This window comes from Lolium perenne, chromosome 7 (assembly GCF_019359855.2).
Source record: "Lolium perenne isolate Kyuss_39 chromosome 7, Kyuss_2.0, whole genome shotgun sequence".
Taxonomy (NCBI): Eukaryota; Viridiplantae; Streptophyta; class Magnoliopsida; order Poales; family Poaceae; genus Lolium; species Lolium perenne.
In genome coordinates this window covers 188,423,592-188,448,703 of record NC_067250.2, presented here as the reverse complement: position 1 = coordinate 188,448,703, position 25,112 = coordinate 188,423,592, and the positions used below count along the sequence as shown (strand labels likewise).

Genomic DNA, 25,112 nt, shown 5'->3' with positions numbered 1-25,112 from the left:
ACTTGTTGCCTGTGGGTGTGTTGGAAAGTATTGATAAGAGATGCCACACTTTTTATGGACGGGGAAGGACTCCTGTTCCGGGGCGCGTTGCCTAATTGCTTGGGATAAGGTGTTGCTGTCTAAACAGGAGGGCGGTTTCGGCATCAAGGATCTGCACCGGCAGAACAAGTGTTTGCTGCTTAGTTTCGTGCATAGGTTACACTGCTCTGACTCCCTTCCTTGGAAGGAATGGTTTTTTACTCACTCAGGACCAGACCTCGGCGACTACTCTTCCACTCCTTCATTCCTCGAGAGGATCGTTGCGGAGTGCCTCCCCCTCTACCATGCCATCACCAGGTCGGCGGTGGTGGACAGGAGATCGACGTCCTTCTGGATGGACAAGTGGCTCCCTGGTGGGGCGCTTGCGACACACTTCCCTCCCCTGCTTTCCCACTTCACGTGACCGCACGCGTCGGTGGACTCTATCGTCGAGGCAGGTCTACACCTCCAGCCCCGTCTCTCAGTGGAGGCGGAGGACGATCTCTCCACGATTCGCTGCATAATCGACGACATTTCCCTCATGGAGGGGGACGACATCCACATCATTGATTCCCCGTCCAGTCCTCCCTTCAGCACGCGGGAGGCGTACATGATGCTCTCCTCGGGCCGACCCGTGGACGTCTCGGCCTCCACGACTTGGGCACTCCGGCTGCCCTCCAAGCCGAAGATCTTTGCTTATTTGGCTGACATTGACTGGCTGAGCACTAGGGCGAATCTATTCTACAAGAACTGCGCTCCATCGACGGTGTGTGTTGCCTGCCCTGCCATTGAGATGGGGCGACATATCTTCTTCGACTGCCCTCTGGCGGCGGCTCTTTGGAGACGTCTGAAGGTTGCCATCCCGGCAGGCGAGTTCTCCTTGTGGGATCTTCCATCCCCGATGCAGACCACGATCGATGCTAGGTGTTCGGCTGTTGCCGTGCTCCTGTGGTCCCTTTGGAAGGCACAAAACGACCGTGTATTCAGCAACAATGACACGCCGCTCACTGCGGTGGTTCGACGGGCGTGCGATGACCTTTCTCTTTGGCGTTGGCACTTCAAAGAGGATGATAGGGCTCCTCTTGATAGTCTCCATTCCTACCTTCTGACTTGTATTGCATGATCCGGCTGCTGTACTCTCCCCATCCCCTACCCCTTTCTCCACTCCAATGTATGATGGATTGACTGCTAAGTCGTTTCGAGAAATAAAAATAATAAGCGGTGGGGAGACTTCCCCCCGTCATTCCTCGAAAAAAATTAAACACAATATTACACTGGCAAGCACATGGCAGACCATCTATGATGCGAAGGAGACTTTTAAGCCATTGATTTATTTTGTTGAGATGTTTAGTTGATTCCTATCTTTCTGCTAGTGGATAAGCTAGAAGAACTTCTAGACACGATATATGCTGCTCTGAAAAGGACATCAACGTTTAATGTTGGGTTCAACCTTCTGCCTGATGGAAGAATCTCGGTGATCATATGGGTACGGGAGCACGCCTTGTATATCTGACACGTGTCTAACACCCGTCTGTTTGTCCGTTTGGTAGAATCTTTCAATCCCCATGGCCGCACGACCCCACTAACCCACCACGAGGGACTCCCTATCCTGCCGTCCAACCTCTTCTATCTTCTCGCTCCTATCCGTCTCACCTAATCTGCCCTTATCCACACCTGATCCTCGCCCCCATTGCTGCCGCCGTGCAGCACCATGCCGGGCATGGTCACCGTCTCTCCAACCTCACTTGGTCCTCTGCTACGGGCTGCAACTCCTCAGCCCCCGGCCTCCCCTGCCTCGAGCTCTTTCGCAGCTGCTCCGTTGTTCCGACCATGGGAGACATGGATCGACAGCGCCGCCCTCCTATGAGAAGGTGGGATGGTGGGGAACGGGACGCGACGCTTCCATACGCATCCTCAACATCGCGCGCGGAGCCGAGCTGAGCCGAGGCCGGCGGCGCTGGCACGTTCGCCAGTCTAGGCGAGGCTGGAGGCAGTGGCCCCGCTTGTAATTGATCTAGACTCTGATGCGCGCCGCCCTCTTTGTGGTCCCGCTCGAGCGCTGCTCGTCCTCTGGAGTAGCGACCATGGGAGACACAGATCGACAACCTCAGTCTTGATTCATAGAGGCCTGTATCAGCTCGTTTGTCATGATTTGTTCTGGAGAAGAAACTCGATTTAGTCTTGAATGATTACGCAGCGCTTCCTTGTTTTGTTTTGGTTGAAGTATCTGGTGTTTAGTAAATTAGCGCTGGAGATTTGGCGAGCTCCAGATTTGGTAACATGAAGAATTTTCAATTCATGGTTGCGCCTCTTTGTGGCCCTGCTCGTGCACCTCGGCTTCCCTCTGCGCCACGGCCCGGTCGGAGACGCCAGAGGCTACTGCGCTGGTGAGCTAATGTATTATACTAGTTGATGGACGGGAAGCTCCATTGCTGGCTTCTAATTTTTTTCGATTTGCTGATTGCTCCATTCCCGTCTTCTAATTTTTTCATTAGTGACTAGGAAAATTGCCCGTGCGATGCTCGGGAGATGAAAATAAAGTTATGTCACAAAAGCAATTATTTCTATTAATTTTGTTGTTGTTAAACGAGTAGTTTTATTTTATAAAAGTTAGGCCCTCGAGAATTTCGGTACTTGAGTAAAATTTTGTTAACAGAACAAACGAATTACTAATGAGAGAAATTGCTTAGTTGGAAAATTAGTCAAGCATCTAGAGAAAAAGTTGAGGGTAAACTTACTACTCTCTCCGATTTTCATATTAGTTGATGCTAGCATAGTAGCATGGATATATTTAGAACTAAAATATATCTTGATATGTATATTAAAAATAATTAATATGGATCAGCGGGAGTACCAAACTTCTTAGTAGGTCGTGCTTGTCAGATTGCCACAGATCGCGGTTGTCCTCAATCTCCTACAAGTACCCGATCGTATCTTGTACGTGTTGAATCAATCGAATTAAGTTTTTCCGAGGATAGTAGGATGTGTCTTGGTAGGTGATGATTTTATCGATTAGGCTCTTGGATAAGTATTTTCCGCTGGGAGCTGCATGAGGTTGATGGAATGCTACTTCTGGTTAGGTAGCCATTGGATCGATCTATTATAATCCTAGATATGTGCAACTGATGGAGCTGAGCATATGGGGCTGTACCGTAGAACAGAGTTTACCACAGAACTATGATACTTTATGTTCCGTTTGTAGCTTTTCCTGAAGGAGATTAGGCAAATCTTCTCCATGCTCATCAATCAGTGACTGTCACTCAATGTACCATTAGAGTCCAGGTGTGTTTATTTGTATGAGCCTGATTTACACTTAAGAGAGTCTGTTTTGCGTAAGTAGGAAACACAACTGAATTTGGTGCCCTTACCTAGCGACAATGTTCACAGTTCTCTGAAGAACTGTAAATCCCAATTATGACAGAATAATCAAAATATACACGGTCCGCAAGAATAAATGTATGATTAGAGATTGACATTACAATCCGATTACTCCGTTTTCCGATGTTGTATCAATATACTCCTCTCCCCCGAAATTGTTTCTGAATAAACTTGGAGTTGTTCTAGCTGCAAAGATCAGATACTTCATTTTACTATGTTGTTCACACACAGATCCTCTCACATAGCAGAAATAAAGAAACAGCAAGAAAATAAAATGTAAGAAAGCATAGCATGATTTTATCATGAGATTAACCTCAAGTATGAAAGTGTAGGCCTTGTTTGTCTGAAGTCTGGACATGATCTTTTCTGACTGATTCCTGATGGCTGGGAAGCTCCATTGCTGGCTTCTAATTTTTTTCGATTTGCTGATTGCTCCATTCCCGTCTTCTAATTTTTTCATTAGTGAAGAGGCAGAGCGCAGCAACGAGCTCCGCGACGGTGGGAGTCGGAGTGCAGCCACGATCTCTGCGGCGGCGGAAGGCGATGCGCACCGAACTCCTCTTGTTCCGATCCCCTCCGTGGCTAAATTCTTCGGCCCTTCCACCAATTTCCGTCGAGAGACGCTCGTATCGTATGGAGCCCGGGTGAGCTGGCACCGGTCAAGGCTTGGCCGGAATCTGGGTCGCCGGTCTAGGCGAGGCCGGAGGCGGTGGCCCCGGTCCAAGTGACGCCGTTTTGCAGGACCAGTTGGGCGACGTCGGGCGATCGGCCATCCGCGCGGCGTCGGTTACCGGGTGTTGTGGGTATGTTTCATGGGTGTACCATCGACAGTGCCTAGATCCGGCAAGCCCGGGTGACCCATAGATGGTGGTGCGGCATGTGGCCCATCGGGCGGCCCAGTTGCTGTTGATCCTGAAGGATGAAGTCCAGTCCAGGATAGGGAAGCCGGATCCCAACCGACCTTCGGAGGAAGCCGGATCCGTGGAGGCCCATAAGGAACCCGGATCCTGTACGACGTAGATAGAAAGGCGGATTCTTGACGTGCACGGCAAGACATTGTACCGTAGTTAGGCGACCTGTAATCCGGCTAGGACTCTCCATGTAAACTCTAGATCCGTGCGCCTTTATAAGCCGGATCCTGGGAGCCCTAGAGGCACAATCAGAACTCATTGTAACAACGCGAAAGCGCCCAGATAATTCCAGACAAGCAGCAGTAGGCCCTGTCCTCGAGCAGGTGTTCCGAAGCTGGGTAAATCGCGTACCACCGTCCCGAGTGCTCTCCGCCCTATGGCCCCTACTTCTTCTCCCCCTCGTGAGGATCCCTCCTCCGAGGCACCGTCGAATAGGCAACGACAGTTGGCGCCCACCATGGGGCCAGCGGCGTCTGGAGGCCGAAACCGGGAGGGTTCCGCCATGGGAAGCTACGACGACACCATCACTGTGGGGCGCGTCCTTTACGCCGGAAATCTACCGATCATCCCTCCGGATGAGTGCTGGATTCCGGCTAAGACAAACCCCGTCAAGCTCTCCATCGTCCCAGTTGGCGGCATACACATCTTCATCGGGGAAACCGTCGATTCCGACGGAAACCCACTGGTAAGTAACGCTGACGCGACCGCCGCTGAGCAGGACGCAGTCGCGAAGATTCGATCTGAGATGCTGGAGCTTCCTAAGGAAGATTCCGCCTTGGATCTGGAAAAATCAAAACCCACCCAATCCGCCCCTGAGCAGGAAATAAAGGTGGAAGACCAATGCAGATCCGCCTGGGTCTCCCAGGTGTTAGAGAAGCAAAGATGTCACTTCGTACACTTCTTGGCCCATACCGCCGGAACCGCCCCTCAAGAAGCTGGAGCTGGTCCCGAGCAGGTTGAGGCACCGGAAAACAGCGTTGCTCTGGATCAGCAGGAGGCTGTCGGAGAAAGCAGTGCTCCGGGTGAAGAGTCACTCCTGGGTAACCTAAGCCCAATTTCCGGGGATACCACCTCCATGGATACTGAAGAGTTCGATCGCAAGGTGAAGGAATACGGATACAGTGATCAGCCTGAAGTTGAATCCGCCCAGCCTAAGCAGGTTCTCGCAACCTTGGCGGCGCTGGATCAACGGAAATCAGAGGACGAAAACACCCAATCCGACCCACAACCATCCCATGCAGGATCTCCGCTTTCACGGGAACGACCACGTAAGGAAGTCTTGTCCCCAGAAGAATTGGTTGAGCAAGCAGGCATGGATGCAATCGCACACTCGGATATCCTCAACAAACCCATCACTCCCAAAGACGCAGAAGCGCTAGAAGCTAAGAGACTGGAGATGCTGGCCACAGCCCAAAAGTTTGCCCAAACCGCAGCCGCAATGATTGACGAGAGGAAGGAGGCCGCGAATTTCGTGGACAACTTTCTCAAGCGCGAGCAGGAGGTGGACGAATCACTGGTGAAAGTCAAGCAACTCCGGAATCATTGGGAGGACAAGATCACTGAGGCTCAACAGGAGATCGATAAGATCCGGTGAGAAACTATAGCTCCCCGTAAGATCACCTTCGCAACTCCGACCGAGCAGCAGCCGTACGCCACTCCGAAGGACAATATGAAGAAGGCTGCGGAGATCTTGAAGAAAAAGGACGAGGAGATCGACATCAACTACGTCCGTACACTCGTTGCTTCAGCAATGAAGCAGCAGAGCAAGGCAGATACTTCGCGCAAGTTGGAATCCAACCCGGAGCATTGCATCTCCACCGCGCAGAAGGACGCCTACGAAAATCGCCATCGCGATGACAAATCGCGAACCGGATCCTCGGAACGCAGAAGGAAAACCAGAGAACACCCAAATCCAATCCCTGTACCATCAAAGACGCCTCCGTCAGATCCGACAAAGGGAAAGGATGCAATGTACACTGGTAAGGACAAGTACCGCAATCCTTCACCTCCACCTAACGGATATCCGCGTCCTCCACCTCCTCGTCGCCGTAGTCCAGCCGGAAACGCCAGACCCGATGGGCCTGACCGAATCAATATCTGCGACAACGTGCTGCCCTCAAGGAACAGGAACAAGGAGCGAACGCCGAAACCTCGCCGGAGCCAGATCAATGATCGCGAGCCGGAACCCAGGAGGAGTCGGAACGAAGAACGCGACCCGGAGCCTCGCAGAAGCCGGAACGGCCAAGGCAGCCAGCACCAAGGTGAAGGCAGCCATCGAAGCCGGAGCCAGCATCGCGAAGGGCGGGGAGAATCAGAAGGCGGAAGCAAAAGGTCGCATCGGCCCCCTCGCAGGTCTCCCTCACCACCACCTAGCGGTGGAGGCGGAGGCGGAGGCGATGGCCGGAGATCGCGCTCACGCTCAAAATCCCCCCGCAACGGTTCGCGTGATGCGCGGGAACGCCTCAACGAATACAAAACTGACTATATTGGCCCAAAGTGCTTTGGCAGGATGATTCGAGAGGAACCAAAGCCAAGGATGAACCTCAAGCTACCCGGAAATCTGAAGAATTATGATGGCACGGAAAGGCCGGATACCTGGATTGAGGATTACTATAATGCAGTAACCTTTGCCGGAGGAACCCCTAATATCACCTGCCGCATGCTTCAGTTGTACCTTGTAGGTCCAGCCCGGATCTGGCTCAGCGACCTCGAGAAGAACTCCATCTTTTGTTGGTTTGACCTGAAGACCGCCTTCGAAAAGCACTTCAGGGGCACCTACAGAAGGCCTGCCACAACAAGCGACCTGCAAGCATGTATCCAGAAGAAGGGAGAAACTTCAAGACACTTCCTCACACGATGGTTGGCATGCAGGAACGAGTGCGAAAACGTCGACAATCGTATAGCCATGCACGCCTTCATAGGTGGATTGCAGAGAGGAGGACTACTGCGACACAAGCTCACTTGCTTTGTCAACGCAAATAAACTGACTTTGGATGACATGATCACCATTGCCAGCGATCACACTGCCGCCGATGACGACGCAGGTGGAGATTTCCCAGCTACATCAATTCCTCTGCATCAGCAAAAGAAGAATCGTGATAACGGTAACAGCAGCGGCAACAAGCGGAAAAATCCCCCTGATGTCCAGAAGAGTGGCGGATCCGAGATGGTCGCCATGGCGTTCCAACGCGGAGGTCAAGGAGGTGGAAGAGGCCGCGGTCGCGGAGATGGAGCTGGCAGGGGCCAGCAGCGTGGTGATGAAGTCACCGCTACCGGATCCCACGCCCCTCAAACCTACGAAGAGTACAGAGACATGCCCTGCCTGGCCCATCTGGATCCGGCTACGGGGAAGTCCACTCACACTAACCGCAACTGCAAGTGGGTCAATGATCTGAAAAACGACCCGGAGGCAGGATACAAGCGAGCCCGGAAGCACCGCCCACACGGCAAAGGAGGCAAGGGAAAGAACAAGGACAAAGAAGAGGACAGTTCCGAGGCGATGGATGAGGATGACGCTTCGCCGGATCCCAAGGAAGGATCCGCAGCTAAACCCAACCCCTTCGTCAAAAAGAGCGCATGCGCTTACCACACTTTTCTCGGAACCCCAACAGTCCGCGCCAGCAAGTCAGCTTTCCGGATCCTGAACGCCACAGTTCTGGCTGTGCCGCAGTATATCAGGTGGTCGGAAGTCCCGTGCACATTTGATAGGCAGGATCATCCTACCATTGTGCCAAAAGAGTGCTACGCCTTGGTTGTAAGTCCCCGCATCGACGGCTTTGACTTCTCCAAGTGCCTCATGGATGGTGGAGCCAGCCTGAACATCATGTACCTGGAGACTCTGGAGCGGATGAACCTTACCAAGGAACAACTCAAACACAGCAACACTGAGTTTCATGGCGTGGTTCCGGGTAAAAAGGCAAATTCCCTCGACAGCATCAGACTTCCCGTGGCCTTCGGCGATGTTAATAATTTCCGCAAAGAGATGATCACGTTTGAGGTCGTGCCCTTCAAGAGCTCCTACCACGTCATCTTTGGCAGGCCCACCTTCCACAAGTTCCACGCAACAGCGTGCTACATCTACAACAAGCTCAAAATTCCGGGTCCCAATGGTATGATTACCGTATCCGGAGACTACAAAAAGGCTCATGAGTGCGAGTTGGACGAAGCCACCTTCGCAGAGTCTGTGATATCTGGAGAGGAGCTGAAAGGCTACAGAGCCGCGGTGGATCCGACTGAGATGCAGACCACCAAGAAACATATCTCCGAACAGAAAAATTCCTTCAAGGCCGCGATAGAGACCAAGAAAGTCAACTTCAAGGAAGGAGACACTACCAAGCAGGTCTCGGTCGGAGCCAACATGGACCCCAAATAGGAATAAGACGCGCTCGTCGAGGTCCTCCGCGCTAACATGGATATATTCGTATGGCAGCCTTCTGACATGTCCGGAGTACCAAGGGAACTCGCCGAGCACTACCTCAACATAAACCCAGGGGCTAAATCGGTGAAGCAAGCTATGCGACGCTTTGGTGATAAGAAGCTCCGCGCCATAGGAATGGAATTAGCAAAGTTACTAGAGGCAGGTTTTGAAATAGAAGTTATCCATACTGATTGGGTCGCAAATCCCATCCTTGTACCCAAAAAGAATTCTGAAATACTAAGAATGTGCATCGACTACTCCGGCCTGAACAAGCATTGTCCGAAGGATCCGTTTCCCCTGCCGCGCATTGACCAAGTCATTGATTCGACGGCAGGGGCGGAACTTCTGTGTTTTGTTGACGCATATTCCGGGTATCACCAGATCCGGATGAAGAAGTCCGACCAAAAGGCGACCTCGTTCATCACCCCATTTTGCACTTACTGCTATGTTACTATGCCCTTTGGCTTAAAAAACGCAGGTGCCACCTACCAATGTACGATGCAGCGGTGCCTGAAGGACCAATTGGCCGGAACGTACACGCATACGTCGACGACATCGCGGTCATGACCCGGAAAGGATCCAACTTGATCAGCGACCTCACAGAAACCTTTGAGAATCTCCGACGGTACAAGATGATGTTGAATCCGCTGAAGTGCGTCTTTAGCGTTCCAGCCAGAAAACTCCTTGGCTTCATTGTCTCTAACAGGGGCATTGAAGTTAACCCGGAGAAAATCAAGGCAATCCTGTGCATCAAAAGGCCAACTTGTCTCAAAGATGAGCAACGACTAACTGGTTGTGTTGCAGCAATCAACAGTTTTGTTAGCCGTCTTGGCGAGAAGGCGCTACCCCTGTACAAGCTATTGAAGAAGACAGACAAATTTGTCTGGGACGAGGCAGCAGATGCAGCACTTCAAGGGTTGAAGGAAATACTCACCTCCTCACCTATCCTAGTAGCACCAGGTGACGTGGGCATTACCCTTCGGGTAACACTACTAGAAAATAGGCAATCAGTGGCGCACCACTGTATCCCATCAGTGGCGCACCAGTAGTGCGCCACTATAATCACGCCACTGCTAACTTTTAGTAGTGGCGCACCACTAGGTACGCTACTACTAATCTGTGTAGCAATGGCGCACTACGGGATGCTCCACTAGTAGGCTATATATGCCCCACTGCTGAATAAGTAGGGTGCGCCTCTGCTGAATACGTAGGGTGCGCCACTGCTGCATTTGTATGGTGGGCCACTGCTGCATTTGTAAGGTACGCCACTGCCCACTCTGTAAAGTAAAAAATAAAATAGGGCACATGGTGCCATGGGCCTTGTTGTTGTGGCAGGCGGTGGACTTGTGTTGCATTGCTATTAAATAGCACGTTTATTTTATTATCAATCAGAGTTATTACAGGACCTAACTGAAAATTACAACCAAAATTTCGAAACTTTGCAGCTAGTATCCTAAATCCTAAAAATAAATATAAAAAAGCAACCTAGTCCAGATTTTCTCCCGTCTCGATCTGGTCGACGCCGGTGAGCTGCGCCTCGATCTGGTCGACGCCGGCGAGCCGCGCCTCGATCTGGTCCAGGCCGCCCTGTTCCTGGCCGTCGGTGAGCACGCAGGACACAACGGCGGCGGCCTTGGTGACGACGGCGCCGAGGAACATGGCGGCGAGGGCCGCGACCGGGAAGTGGACGAGCTTGGGGAGAGGTTGAGCGCGACGTGGCCCTTGAGCAGGGAGAAGGGAGGCGCGGGGAGACGCTCTGGCTCTGGATCCATCGCGCCGCCGGGACCTTGGACAGGCGGCGCTCGCCGGAGGACATCCACTGGCCCTAGATCTTGAGGTCGAGGTAGAGGATGTGCGCCATGAGGAGGAAGCGGCGCTGTGGGTGGGGCGAGGAGGAGCTCCGGCGCATCAAGCCAGCATCTCCTGGTGGCGGGGATTTCGATTGGAGAGGAGAGGAGAGGAGCGGCGCGTGTGGGAGAGGAACGGTGGAGTGCGGCGAGTGTATCTGCGCGCATGGGTGAGGACTGAGGAGCGGTGGGTGCGGCGAGAGATTAAATTAAAGTCCCAGTCGGCCGGTCGTGGGGAAAAAAGATGAATGAAATTGTATCCGCTGTCGATCCTTGGTGTGGAGCACGTCCTTTGGCCAGCTGTGGAGCACGTCATTTGGTCGTTGTGCTGGTGGAGCACGTTGTGGGGCCAGCGCATGGGACGGTGGGACAAGCAGCATGTGCCTGTCTGCACAGTTTTTAGAAATGCTTGTGGCGCACCACACTTAATTGCTCTACTGCTAACTCAGATAGTAGTGGAGCACCTTCATACAATGCGTTATTGGTAAGATAGGGGTGAGATTTGGATCCTGAAAAAATATAGCAATGGCGCATGGATGGAGTGGTGCGCCACTAATATTTTCCGTAGCAGTGGAGCACCTGTAAGTAGTGCGCCACTGGTAAGTTTGAGGTGGGTTTGGGATCTTGAAAAAACATAGCAATGGCGCATGGATGCAATGGTGCGCCACTAGTATTTTCCTTAGCAGTGGAGCACCTGTAAGTGGTGCGCCACTACTATATAGCAGTGGCGCACCAGAAAAGTGGTGCGCCACTGGTAGCTTTTTACGGCTAACCCTTTTTCTAGTAGTGTAACCGACATTGCCCTATCCTGTATTGACTAATTGGAGGCCCATGAAGACACCTGGAGGCAAGATGGGCCACCTGGACGGTGCACCAGAGGAATCCTTGACGGGCAAGACAAGGAAGCAGCCGAACAAGGAAAGATTAGATCTAAAACTACTGTAAACCTAGTCGTACTCGGTTAGACCTCTTGAGACCTGGCCTCCTATATAAAGGCCAGGAGAGGGGCTGCCGAGGGACACAATCAATCGTAGCAACCTTAGCCACCAGAAAATCTAGAGCTAGGTCGCCGCAATACTTAGCCTCTCGACGAGATCTCAGCCGATCTATTCGGCACCCCATTGTAACCCATTATCATCATAATCAAGAACAGACAGACAGGACGTAAGAGTTTTACCTCATCGAGGGCCCCGAACCTAGGTAAATCGCTCTCCCCGCTTGTCTGTGAACCGATGTCTCGTGTCAGCTTGCAGGATTCCGCTAACCCTAAGCCCCAATCGGAGGGCATTGCCGAGGAGTACCCTCGACAATTGGCGCTATCTGTGGGAACCCTGTCGGCACAAGATCGGACATCGGCAGAGCCCGTCATGTCATCAGCAGCTTCATCAACACCATCATCGCCTCATCTGGGAAGCCCGATTCGTTTCGGCTCCTATGAATTCACCCCGCACAGCGATTCGTCTCGCTCGACCTTCTCTGATCTACAAGGAAACATGGAGATGACCTTCGGGAGCGTCCACTACAACGTCAACTCGGAAGGAATCCTTCGGCTGCTGGAATCACCCATCTCCAGATCGACGAGCCCAAGCGCGTCGTCATCACTCGACCTTTCGGCTGGCCTGACAAGCCCGTAGAGTTCGCCCGCGCCTTCGACTCCTCGTTCGGCATCCTCCATGTCGGTTGGATCCGACGATCCCGCGTCCTCGGAGCTAACCTCGTACTACTGCATGAACTGTGATACCAGGCATAGGCTGGGATCGAGCGACGCACCGTTCATCTCCAATGCCCATTATTCATCGGGAGAGGATAGCATCGACAACATCGCCCGAGAAGACACCCGAAGAGCGGCGCCCCACCAAGTTTATGTTGCTAACACGGGAGACGGAGATCGCACCCCCCGTTCCAGCAGGCGAGCTAGTTTTGAGAACAGCGCCAGCAACAACAACAACGACCACACCATCGCAGAGGAGGAGTGGGCAGCAGCCAAGGCAGCCGTGCTTAACAATACGCCACTTCCGGCAGGAACCACGATTGGCACTCTCAATGCTTACCGCTCCATATTGGAGAAAAATCGGGGGCAACTATCCAAAGAACAAGCCAGCCTCGAGAGACGCCTATCTGCGGCAGACCGATCCAGCGAGCGACGAAGGGGCTCGCAAGGAAGCGCCTCTCGAAGTACTCACAGGGCAGGCAAACATCGATCAAGAATGTCCAGGCTCTCGGAAGACGATGCTAGAGAAATAACATCAAACCTGACCAAGTCCTTCATGACCATAGACACCGCGGGCATGCCACGGCCAAAGACCGTCGCGGGAGCGACCGCCAATCTCGCTGCATACCTCATCAATCAGCGCCCTGAAGGTTCCATGGCTCAAGCCCACCGAGGTGCCCTAGAAAGTATCGCGATATTGGGAGACAATCTGGTCCCGAGAAAGGACAAGACCACGTTACAAGCTAGTGGCTAAAAGCACCATGCGAGAGATGCTCGGGATGAAATTACCCAGAGCAGGATCGACAAAGCAAGGCGGCGACGCGCCGCCAGGGAGGAACACGACAGTGATTCTTCGGATGAGAGTCAGGAGAACGACGGCGAGCTTAGGGGAGCCGATTGTTTAAGCTACAAAATTCGGGAGGCGATGCCACCCAGGAAGTTCAAACCCACCCCTACTGACGCTGCCAAATACGATGGGCAGCAGGAGCCGAGGTCCTGGATAAACGACTATCTGTAGACTGTGATTCTGCAAAAGGGGCACTGATACGTCTCCAACGTATCTATAATTTCTGATGTTCCATGCTTGTTTTATGACAATACCTACATGTTTTGTTCACACTTTATATCGTTTTTATGCGTTTTCCGGAACTAACCTATTGACGAGATGCCGAAGGGCCAGTTCTTTGTCTGTTTTTGGTTTCAGAAATCCTACAAAGGAAATATTCTCGGAATCGGACGAAATCAACGCCCAATATCTTATTTTGCCCGGAAGCTTCCAGAGCACCGAAGAGGGGCCAGAGGGGAGCCAGGGGGCCCCACCCCATAGGGCGGTGCGGCCAAGGGGGGCGCCCCCTAGTGTGTGGGTCCCCCGTGGCCCCTCCGACTCCGCCTCTTCACCTATTTAGGTCTCCCTGACCTAAATCCTCGACACGGATTGACGAAACCCGAGAAAACCTTCCAGAGCCGCCGCCATCGCGAAACTCCAATTCGGGGGGACAGAAATCTCTGTTCCGGCACCCTGCCGGGACGGGGAATTGCCCCCGGAGTCATCTCCACCGCCGTCTCCACCGCCATCTTCACCGCCATCGCTGTCTCCATGATGAGGAGGGAGTAATTCACCCCTGGGGCTGAGGGCTCCGCTGTAGCTATGTGGTTCATCTCTCTCTTTATGTGATCTAGTTGAATATCATCTATGTGCTACTCTAGTGATGTTATTAAAGTACTCTACTCCTCCTCCACGGTGTAATGGTGACAGTGTGTGCATCGTGTAGTACTTGGCGTAGGTTATGATTGTAATCTCTTGTAGATTATGAAGTTAATTATTGCTATGATAGTATTGATGTGATCTATGCCTCCTTCATAGTGTGATGGTGACAGTGTGCATGCTATGTTAGTACTTGGTGTAATTGCAATGATCTATCATGCACTCTAAGGTTATTTAAATATGAACATCGAATGTTGTGGAGCTTGTTAACTCCGGCATTGAGGTGCTCTTGTAGCCCTACGCAATTAGTGGTGTTCATCATCCAACAAAAGAGTGTAGAGTGGTTCTATTATGTGATCACTGTTGAGAGTGTCCACTAGTGAAAGCAGGATCCCTAGGACTTGTTTCCACACATCGAATCTCCGTTTGTTTACTGTTTTGTTGCATGTTTACTCGCTGCCATATTTTATTTAGATTGCTATTACCACTCATACTCATCCATATTACTTGCATCTCACTATCTCTTCGCCGAACTAGTGCACCTATACATCTGACAAGTGTATTGGGTGTGTTGGGGACACAAGAGACTTCTTGCTTTGTGGTTGCAGGGTTGCTTGAGAGGGATATCTTTGACCTCTTCCTCCCTGAGTTCGATAAACCTTGGGTGATCCACTTAAGGGAAAACTTGCTGCTGTTCTACAAACCTCTGCTCTTGGAGGCCCAACACTGTCTACAGGAAAAGAAGTGTGCGTAGACATCAAGCTATTTTCTGGCGCCGTTGCCGGGGAGGAAAGGTAAAAGGTACTCACACACTGGATCTCGGCTACCAAGCTATTTTCCGGCGCCGTTGTAAGTACTCGAAGCTATTTCCTTTAGATCCTGCAATTGCATCTTTTTGTTTCTTATTTTACACTAGTAAGGCGTAATGGAAAACAACTATGAGCTTTTTAATTTATTTCCTAAGCTAAGACATGAATTGTGTGATGCGAAAATTAAAGAACCTATGGAACCTCATTTGCATGCTAGTAGCAATGTTATTAGTATGAACGCAATCACTACTAACGCTATGGAGAAGTCTAAGCTTGGAGAAGCTAGTTTTTATGATCTTTTTAGCTTCCCACCTTTAGGGGAGAAAATTTGCTCTGATAATACTTTATCTCCCATATGCGATAACTCTAATGATGCTTGTGATATTTTAAATCCACCAACTGCAAGTACTGCTTTCGAGATACCCATGAAAATTATTGAACGTGTTATTGATAACCGCTATGAAGGGGATGGAACTGTCCATCCTGGAGATCATTTACTGTTTTTGCATGAATTATGCGGGTTATTCAAGTGTGCAGGTATCTCTATGGATGAAGTGAGGAAGAAACTATTCTCTATTTCGCTGTCTGGTAAAGCGGCGCATTGGTATAAATTGCTGAAGAATAGTCATTCTCTTGGTTGGGAGGAAATTGTATCTCTCTTTTATTCTAAATTTTATCCTCCTCATGAAGTGCATATTGATAGAAATTATATTTATAACTTTTATCCTCGTGATGGAGAGAGTATTTCTCAAGCATGAGGGAGATTGAAGTCACTAATGCTCAAATGTCCCATTCATGAGCTTCCCCGCACTGTTATTATTAATAACTAGCACAGTGGCCCTCGCAAATGCGAGGGCGTCACCCTTATTATGTGTATTGCGTTTAAGCGCTAAATCTTACATATCATAGTTACTCATAAGGCTAAGATATTAAATTGTAAGGTTCTAGAGCCACTATAAAAATTATGCTAAGTATAATTTGTGCGGTAGAATTAATCACGTGATTATGATCTCACTTCAAAAACACAATATATTGATGACCATAAGTCTATTTTGCACATTGAAATAGAGCGCGATGTTTTTCGTACTATATATGTGATGTCAAATCATTATGGAAGGTTAAAATTTGGATGTCTAGTTTTTCATCTGAATGTAAAGTTACAAAATATTAATTCCTTGTTCATATACTATTTGGGGTGCAAAAAATGAATATATAGATCATGTTTATACATGGTTATAGAATACTATTTATTTATGTTCACTAAAATAATATACAAAGGATTAATACAGTTACGGAAATCTACCTGCTATGTGTGTAGCTACTTTTTATATATCTCTTCATTATTGGTTCCAAATAAACATACTTTTTCTCTTCATATAATATATGCTTCTCAATTATAATAAATATGGTGTGTTATGAATATAAGAAGGTCCAGTTCTCAAAAGGAGAACACCACAGTTAATAGTCGGGTAAATATTTATTTGGTGTGTAATTAAGTTATATTGTTTGACATGATCCGATAGATAAACGATCAAAAGGCTAAAATTATTCACTTAAATTAATCTCATTTATTACCCCTTTTATGAAATACAGTAGTTTTTAGACATGATCTCTAACGTTGCAAATTTGACCATTATTTTGTGTATGGATTTGTTGCTCAGACTTATATAAGGTAATTCTAACGAAATCTAATATTAGCAAACATACTACATCCTACTCTTCTTTGTCTATGTCATCTCACCGGCAGCGCTATGTAGCTTTCACCCCGGCAAACAATCTTTTTTTCCCTTAGCTAACACGTCGATGATCAATTGATCGTATTCAAGATTTCTAGCTGCTGATTCAATGACTAAGTGTAGCTTAGGCTCTATGTTTTGGAAGTGACATTTCCAAGACTATTGTGCGATCGACGACCATATGGCCCTAATCATAGAAACTAGATTTAGATGTGCGCCTTGGCGCACGGCCCCGTAAAAATCTCACAAATTTACACTTTAAATAACAACGATAAAATAAGGTGTAAAAAGATAATATGTTTCTTAAGTTTTACAAAATAAAGTCAGTAGAATGAAATTAGGATAAAGCACACGAAATCATAAACAATGTAGCAAATGCTTATATAAACATGATGGACCAGAACATCTGTTTAAACTTCACAAGGATCAGCGTTTCTTATATTTTTCCTTCACAAACATGTACACATAAGAAACTAATTTTTTAACTAACTTCTAAGGGAGCAGGACTTAGTGCCTTATAGCGTTTTGACTAACTTCAGAAAAAGTGGGGTTTCTATTTTAACTTTGCCATGCTTACGAACATAACATATTTAACTAAAATTTTACAATAAAGGTACTAAACCCCGCTTCTTCTGAACTTAGGAACCAACTTATACCGTCCTTATCATCATTAGTTTTTTTTTTAATTTGTCAAAATTCCTCCTTTCTTCAGTTTCTACATGGAACGATCCTTCCCACATTATGTGTATGCTTCCGCGAGAACAGGCATTGAGCTGCATGAAGGAAGATAAATGGCTTTATGAAGCTTTGAGCTACATAAGTGAAAGGAAATGATTAGAATTTTTTGAGCTTTCCATTGCTCACATGGTCCAGTATCAACTTCGAAGTACCATGATATTCAAATTAGACTGGAATGTTGAAACAAGTTATTTGAACAAAATAAGTATATCTTTATATTTTATCAAAGGTGATGCAAACATTATCGTGGTAAAGTATCATGTTGAATAAGCTACTTCTTCATGGCACGCGCTCAACAAAAATCTGACCAAGGTACAAGGAAGTATCCGTGTGAAATAGATCGCTTGTTATAGTTTTTACAAAGTTCAAGCTTAAATTTACTATTGTCAGCGAGTTTACCTTTTCATGGATTTTTTTTTATTAAAAACCAAAAGTACCAACCTCATAACCTGATTTTGTTGTTTGATGAAACATCTGTCTATAGCCTAAAAGTTACAAATTGGACTGTTTCAAAATAACCAGCAAGAAATTACTTACCGGTGCTTCTATTGTACTTAGTTACCGCAAACAAAGAATTAAAAGTTTCGTGGTAACTAATATGAGAAGCAAGGAAAACATTGACGAAACTGGAAGGCTAATATTTAGAAAAAATGAGAGCTAATCATTTATGGTACTACGTACATCCACAGATGACAAATAACCATTTGCTCTCTCTGAGGAAGAAACATTCATGAAAGGGGAACAGGGAAGAATCTTATTTACCTGAACGAAAACAAAACCGATAGTTTGTGGTTGTGCAGAAAATACAATATGACGGCCTGGCACCTTCTTTCGAACACATCCTAATTGCAGAAAATACAAAGTGGACTCAGCATCCCAACATCTTATAGGTGCACTGTGCATCCAAAATCGAAATACCGTGTCTAGGCATGAAAAGAATCTACAATTATTGTAGTAGCTGAACCATGATATGGTCGAAGAGGCTGCAAAACTACAACTCAAGACCACCGAAATGCGGCACACGAGTATATTCCAGTGAACTGTAACATGTAGATGTCCCCATTCTATCTCTGGGCTTCCATTTCATTACATTTTGGGTTGAAACTTTGCGGTTGCCAAACTCCAGTTTTTTGTGGTGTGATATATTGGTTTGATTTCAGTTGGCAAACAACGAATTTGTAATGACCATTTGTATGGTGAACTGAAGAGACATGCACAATGGAGTAAGAGGGCAAGATGCGGATACACTCTTCGAGAAACATAGCTAGTAGCTCATACGGTTTATCTAATTGGTAATAAACGAATGGAAACAAAGATGTGTCTACATAGTATTGATAACTTAGTGCCCATCTAGAAGCTCATATGAAGCTGTAGGAGCATTTGCATATGCCACTTCTGCATGAAAATAAAACAGGGGGACTAAACAGCAGAGCCTAAAAGGGTAACATAAAGCAAGATATGCTTGAACCACATAAAGAGATGTGTCAAATCGATCCATGAATAAAATCAATGACGACGGACATACGACATGCATAAAAAATTGATAGCCATGGTTATGCACATACTTTACTGAATATATGACATGTTTAGAAAATCCAGATCTACAACTTGAAAAGACAAATCTTAGTTCACTAAATATACATAATATAGTTTCCCTTTACATTTGTCTAGTGTATTGTTCCAGGCTTTCAGTTGTATAAGAATTTCAGTAATAGGTTGCACAATCCATATATTAATTTAGAATATAACCATGATTAACTGATTAACACGGGAAACTCAGAACCTTAGGTAAACCACATAAATACGAAGAAAAATACTAAGGAATTTTAGAAGGGCAGACCATATAGTCAGAGGATCACCAAGTGCTCATGTATCTATGAATATTGATATGAACAGGGGAGAGCTACTTCATGATATTTGAAATGACAAAACTGTATTCAGATATTCAGGGTCTATCTAGAAACAATGGACATGCGCGGAAAAACTTAATTGGATGTCAGGGAAGAATTTGGCAAGGAGCGGGGTAGTAAGAACCATCTCACATGCCCTCTCACATCTTGTTAGGCGGATCTCCTAGAGGTCAGATTGTTATACTTTGACTTGCAACTGAACTATAAACTAATACGCCATCTACACATCTAGCAATTCAGATTTGTCATGAAAGGCAACAAACCATTTTACATATGAACTAAGTCAGATCTGTCATCATGTTTTGCACATGCTAACATGAGAAGGAAAACATGAGAGATCAAGTAGAAAAATGGTTGAATTTAAGATAATAAGGCATATAAATAAAGTTCTAGGGTCTAGACATAGTTTGTCATGTGTGTTAAATCATCATAACCTGATGCAAGCTCAAACTTTGTAAATTGCGTAGCAATAAGCATCTGTTATAAGATCTGAGCACCACTATTCATTTAAAATTAGTATGCAACTATGTACTTATTGATCAAGTACAACAACTTAGATCCAATTTCATAACTGGGAGGTGGGAGCAGCACCTATCTTATAGGGCTTCAAAACAAATTGGTGAAATTCAATTGATAAATGTAGGAACCACATCACAGCTGAGATTGAGAGGCCTGTTATACCTCGAGATATGGACGCTGCCGTGGATTCCTTGCTTTTGCTAAGTCTATCTACTCCCACGCGCTGCCAGGATCTGACCGACGAACACACACGGTGCCTCCGCAAGCCTACAAATAGAAAAGTTCATATATCAAAACATATATAAATGAAAACATGGCATTGGTGTCCTACCGACTGCAATTTTCAACAGAAGACTAAACTAACATAAAATTTGTTCCTCTATGGCAACTATTGACCAATTTTATGATGTATCTCTAAGTGCGAAGCTTTCTTTGCCTAGTTAAATCAACATGCATATCTGGGAAGTCATAGTAGCATATACATGAACAAAACTAAGTACTAATAAAGCCTAGATGCCACATATATGAATTCTAAATCTTCACTTCATGACAAAAAAAAAAACGGATGACAACGCTCGACTACAAAGGGCACACAAATCTGTATAAATAGTACTACCAGCTCGAAGGAGATTTATTCAGGGATGTTTTTGATTTACTATCTACAGCTAGGACCCGTTGGCATGTAAACCTATATTAGCGCAAAGCATATAAACAATAGCATATCTGTATATGCAAGTAAATAGGAAAGTGAGTACCAACATAATACCGGACAGTGGTTCCAACAAAGATCACAGTAGGTGATTCAGCTTATCCAACAAAGATCACCGTGGATAGAGTAACCCTGGTTGGTTGCAGCGAGGACTCACCCAGTGCTGCCTCTTCTCACGTTCCCTGTATCCTGCGCCGCTACCAGTACCTCGACACAACACCACATCCTAGTAAAGATCGATACCATGTATATGCTCATTGATGTTGAACTCCAGCGTAATCTCTACTTGCAAGAAGTTCAAGAGTTAATGACCAAACCTTGTAAGAACAAAAAATTTGATGCTGCATTAATTGCGTGTTTTACCTGAGAAGCATAAACAAGCTAGCTAGAGTTCTTTGCACAATGCACGTTTAAAAGGTAGACATCTTCCGGTCGAAGCAACAAAACCTGGAAAATAGAAGCAATGTGATGTACCTTGTTATATCACAGGGATTGCATTTGAATTGCTGTTGTATACTCTTTATAGCGAGACCAATTAGTCCCAATTCCCGGGTAAGATGTGCGCACACTACAATCACAAGTACAACTGAAGAAGAAAATTTGGCACGCAAACAATTCGATAAAGCTCAACTTCATGATATGGGAAAACAACAACAAAAATATTATTTCTATTAGCTGGCAAGCAGCCATTAGAAGCAAAATGAAAGACCCCCATAATAAATATAGAATGGACGCATCTGAGTAGTTGGTTTCATATTCAATTAATTTCAAAAAAATAAAATGCAAGTTTTTCTGCCAACTGAACCTTTTGCAATTTTTATATATAATTTACTACAATAGAGAGTAACAAAGTAACAGAACAAAGTACCATATTTGTTCCTTTTTAAGGATAAATATATTTTATAAAAAAATCAATAGAAAGAGGCACATTGGCGTGCATCTGCTTGGGCATCTGCACCATGCATATGTGTGCATGTCAGGCAAGCATATAACCGCCCTACATTATCTATCTTTTCTCACCAAGCCACTTGCAACAACAACGATCAAGATATGCTCAATTTACTAAAATGTGTCCATTGAATTTAAATAATACATTAATTCTCTAAGAACTGCATAATAATTCTTTCACTGCAATCCAATCAAGAAATAGGGGTCTGTAGAAAGGTACCATGTTACTCACCAGGATTCGGTTGAACAAAATATGAGAACAAAAATTAGGCAGGCAATTGGTCAAATGGTAGAAGCCCATGTACAAGTATAATTATTCCAGCTTCATAAGTTCCCAGCATATTCATTTCTTTAGCCAGACCAAAGCATATATTTAAACACATAGAATACAAAGACTTTTTATCAGTACAGAATTCAGAGATCATGCCATCTGAAGAAGCCTTCGATGAAATATTAATGAATTCAGAGACATGCCAAAAACTACGCTCTCAATTATATGATAAAAATATAAGAGAATAGAAACAAATATTAATGATTGCATAGTTAGCAGTACTACTATTGCATGTGCCATATAAAGCTAGCTAGGAACTACTAAGTTATAAAAAAATAGAAACAAATACCAATGATTGCATATATTAAGGCATACATTCCAGTGTATTTCCACATATTAATGAATCAGTTACTCCCTCCGATCAATAATAAGTGCCAGAAACTTTGTACTTATGTACAATATATGGATCGGAGGGAGAACTTTTTTTCTTGAACCTAAATGTAATCAAAAGCTCAGCCTTGATTTTCCTGTCGAAAACTATTAGAAACATAAGTAGACTTCCAATTATTACAATAGTTAGGTGATAATAGGAAAGGGATACCAACAATTTTTGTAATGTTACTGTAAACAGAGTGGTATAGATGCAAAACATAGGAATCGACATGTCTTGTTATATCGTTCACGGGTAAAGACGAAACCAGAGAACAATTAGTGTTCATAGTTAGAAACATAATATATTATGCTAGCATGAATGAATTAAGAAATCTATGGTGAACACTTCAAAATTTTAATAGGCCAAAGTTATCATTCCTTACGAACAGTAAAATAAATAAATCACTCATTTGATAACTGAGACTCAAAAGGTATATCTAAATCTCAATAAAATACTATCTAAGCAAGTTTGAAAGTACTATCAACTACTTCAGGAACGCAGGTGAGGCCCGCTGGCTAATTTACTTCAGGAAACAACTCAATTCTGATATTTTCCTATCTCTCCTGAACCAAAAGATCAAAAAAATGCAGAAAATCAAATAGATGGATACATCAGCTATATTTATGGGGAACCAAAGCAAAATTCGCTTCATGTAATTAATTAAAATATCTAGGCAACTACTAAGAAAAAGCAGCTATCTCACTATGGACATTCGTAGCGTGCCACATTACGTAAGAAAGGTTAAAGGACATGATCAACGAGAGGATGATTCTTCTATGCTTGGACATTGTTTTAACAAATCATCTTAATCGGTTCAGCCAATAAACTATGATTAACCAATTTCCTTAACTCTTTCTATTAAGAAATGTTTGTAAAAAAGGGGAGCACGTAATGTGCTTTCTTTCATATATCATATAGCTACATGTTTCTTTCTGTGGGGAGGATACTTACCTGATATCCTGCAAAAGGTCAAACAAAACGTGAACAGACTCAACCTATGATTATAAAAATATCCAAAGCTTCAGTATATAAAGCAAAGGGCAGAAAAACAAAGAGGGAACAATCTGCAGCAATCTGAAATCTTTATGCCAAGTAAAATTCATGTACCTGCTCCAAATTTCATAGACACATATGCACCAGTTCAATGCTACACTTTGTCGAGCTCGACATCGAATAATACATGAAGAGGAAGTCCATACAATATATAATCTGCAAACCAAAAATGTCATGTTCAGCGAGATTAAATCTAGACCGGATGATCAAAAAATCTAGTCGCTTTTAGCTTTTCTGAGAGTAATGATGATCCGAAAAATCTAGGAAACTTTTTAGACGTGATGATTATTAATGGAAACCTATAAATAAGAACATGATGGTTTACCTAGATGCATGACCTTACATAGTGCGGATCTGTTTTCAGAGGAGGACTTTGGGAACCAAAAACAGAAAACAATAATCCTCGTCAAAAAAACATGAGAAAAATTGTGCTGATAGGTAGAGGGGTGTGCTACAGACCTGTAGGTGGACATATTCTTGACGGTGAGGATGGAGGTTCAGAGAGGTTGGCCCCGAGTCCTCCTGAATCTTGTGGTAGAACTCAAAGAGCAGCTACACGTGTTCACCGCCGCCGGCCAGCGCACCGCCGAGGGCGGCCGGCGCCCAAGTCCCTGCCTCGACGGAGCCGATGAACACCAAGGAGATGGCGGCCGTGCCAGCCATGTCCTCTTGGATCCCTTCACGGCCAGCAGGCCGCTGAGAACAGCCACGGCCAACACCCACGTCCCCTGCCTCGCCGAAGCCGATGAACACGGCATGGCCGTGCCAGCAGAGCCGAGCCCGCCACGACGAGGCCCTTGTGGTTCAGCACCAACCCCAATCTCTAGTTCTTGGCCTTGAGGAGGAGGAGGATGCGGCCCACAGCGCTAGCTGGAGAGGAGACCGGCGGCGGGGAGCGAGGCAACGGCTACGGCTGGGGAGGCGGCGGCGGGGATCGAGGCGGCGGCGGGGAGCGAGGCAGCGGCTGCGGGAGCTGGGGAGGCGGCGGTTGCGGGAGGCTCGAGGGGAGGGGAGATGGCCAGAGGCGGCTGCGGGAGACGAGGATAGGGTTTGGTGCCCTTTTCCCTCTGCTCGCAGGCACGCGCGACGTGAGAGGCTGGGCCGAGCGGGCTTCAGATGACCCATGGATAAAAAGCGGGTCGCGCGAGGGCCTCGTTTCCTGACTACTCCACCATGAAAAATGGACGGCTAGGATTCACCTGCTGGTAAGATCCGATGGCCCACAGGCTCAAAACGCTGTGAGGCCCCCTATGGGGGGCATCATATACAACGTTAGATGTAATGCTTGTGCACTCTTCTAAACCTTTGACTTTATTTTATTTTCGAAATATTGTGACCTTATCTTTTTACACACATTAGTGTACACATGTTGGCAATTTATTCTATAAAAAGCGTTGATTTAATTTTTGCGACGACCTAGCAGGTCCTTTGAGCATAAGTTGCATGCATTTACCAACTGAATGCAAATTACTCGTAATAACTTAGTTTGCACATGTTCAATTTTATAGTTTTTTTGAGATACGTCCCTACCCTGTATCATTCTATGAAGTTGAGTCCGTGTTCAAAGAAAATGTGTGATTGTACAGAAAAATTGGAGACCTGTTTTCTTCTTAATACGTGCCCATGATCAATCAATCTTATCTATCTTAGTTAACACTGGCTCTTTTTACGTGCCTAATATTGATCTTCTCTTACATGACTTAGGATCATAATCCTGAATTTTAGATCTAACCATTCAAAATACATTGGTGTTCAATAGGGCTACCTCTTTTAGACGTGGCCATCAACACTAAATCATGTTCACGTACTATCATTGTAATATATTATTTAGTAAATCTCAACCTTTATAATTTGTTCGGGCAACACGATTAAGGGGTAAGATAATTCAAATGATGTGGATCAGCGTGGCGCTTCTATTCTAAAACCCCATATATTGCTTTTAGTATATAAGTAGATACATATTCTAAGATTATGATACTACAGTGTTATGGGGAATGTT

The 25,112-nt window shown here is 46.1% G+C and overlaps 1 protein-coding gene and 1 long non-coding RNA gene across 6 annotated transcripts; one reads left to right on the top strand and one right to left on the bottom strand.

The window, feature by feature from the left end:
* The first annotated feature begins 559 nt into the window (after nucleotides 1–559).
* LOC139833789 (uncharacterized) lies at nucleotides 560–1,141 on the top strand. Its single transcript, XM_071824135.1, has one exon. The coding sequence runs from the start codon at nucleotides 560–562 to the stop codon at nucleotides 1,139–1,141; it is 582 nt and encodes a 193-aa protein (XP_071680236.1).
* A 15,760-nt stretch (nucleotides 1,142–16,901) lies between these two features.
* LOC127326248 (uncharacterized) lies at nucleotides 16,902–22,770 on the bottom strand. Of its 5 annotated transcripts, none has more exons than XR_007867739.2 (5): nucleotides 20,772–22,770; nucleotides 20,466–20,690; nucleotides 19,862–19,966; nucleotides 18,033–18,112; nucleotides 16,902–17,305 (listed from the first exon to the last, which is right to left on the bottom strand). It is a non-coding gene; the product is annotated as an uncharacterized lncRNA (long non-coding RNA). The 5 variants fall into 5 exon arrangements; XR_007867740.2 differs by having other exon boundaries at nucleotides 20,566–20,690; nucleotides 20,772–22,764; XR_011748874.1 differs by lacking the exon at nucleotides 20,772–22,770 and having other exon boundaries at nucleotides 20,455–20,544.
* Nucleotides 22,771–25,112: the final 2,342 nt, after the last annotated feature.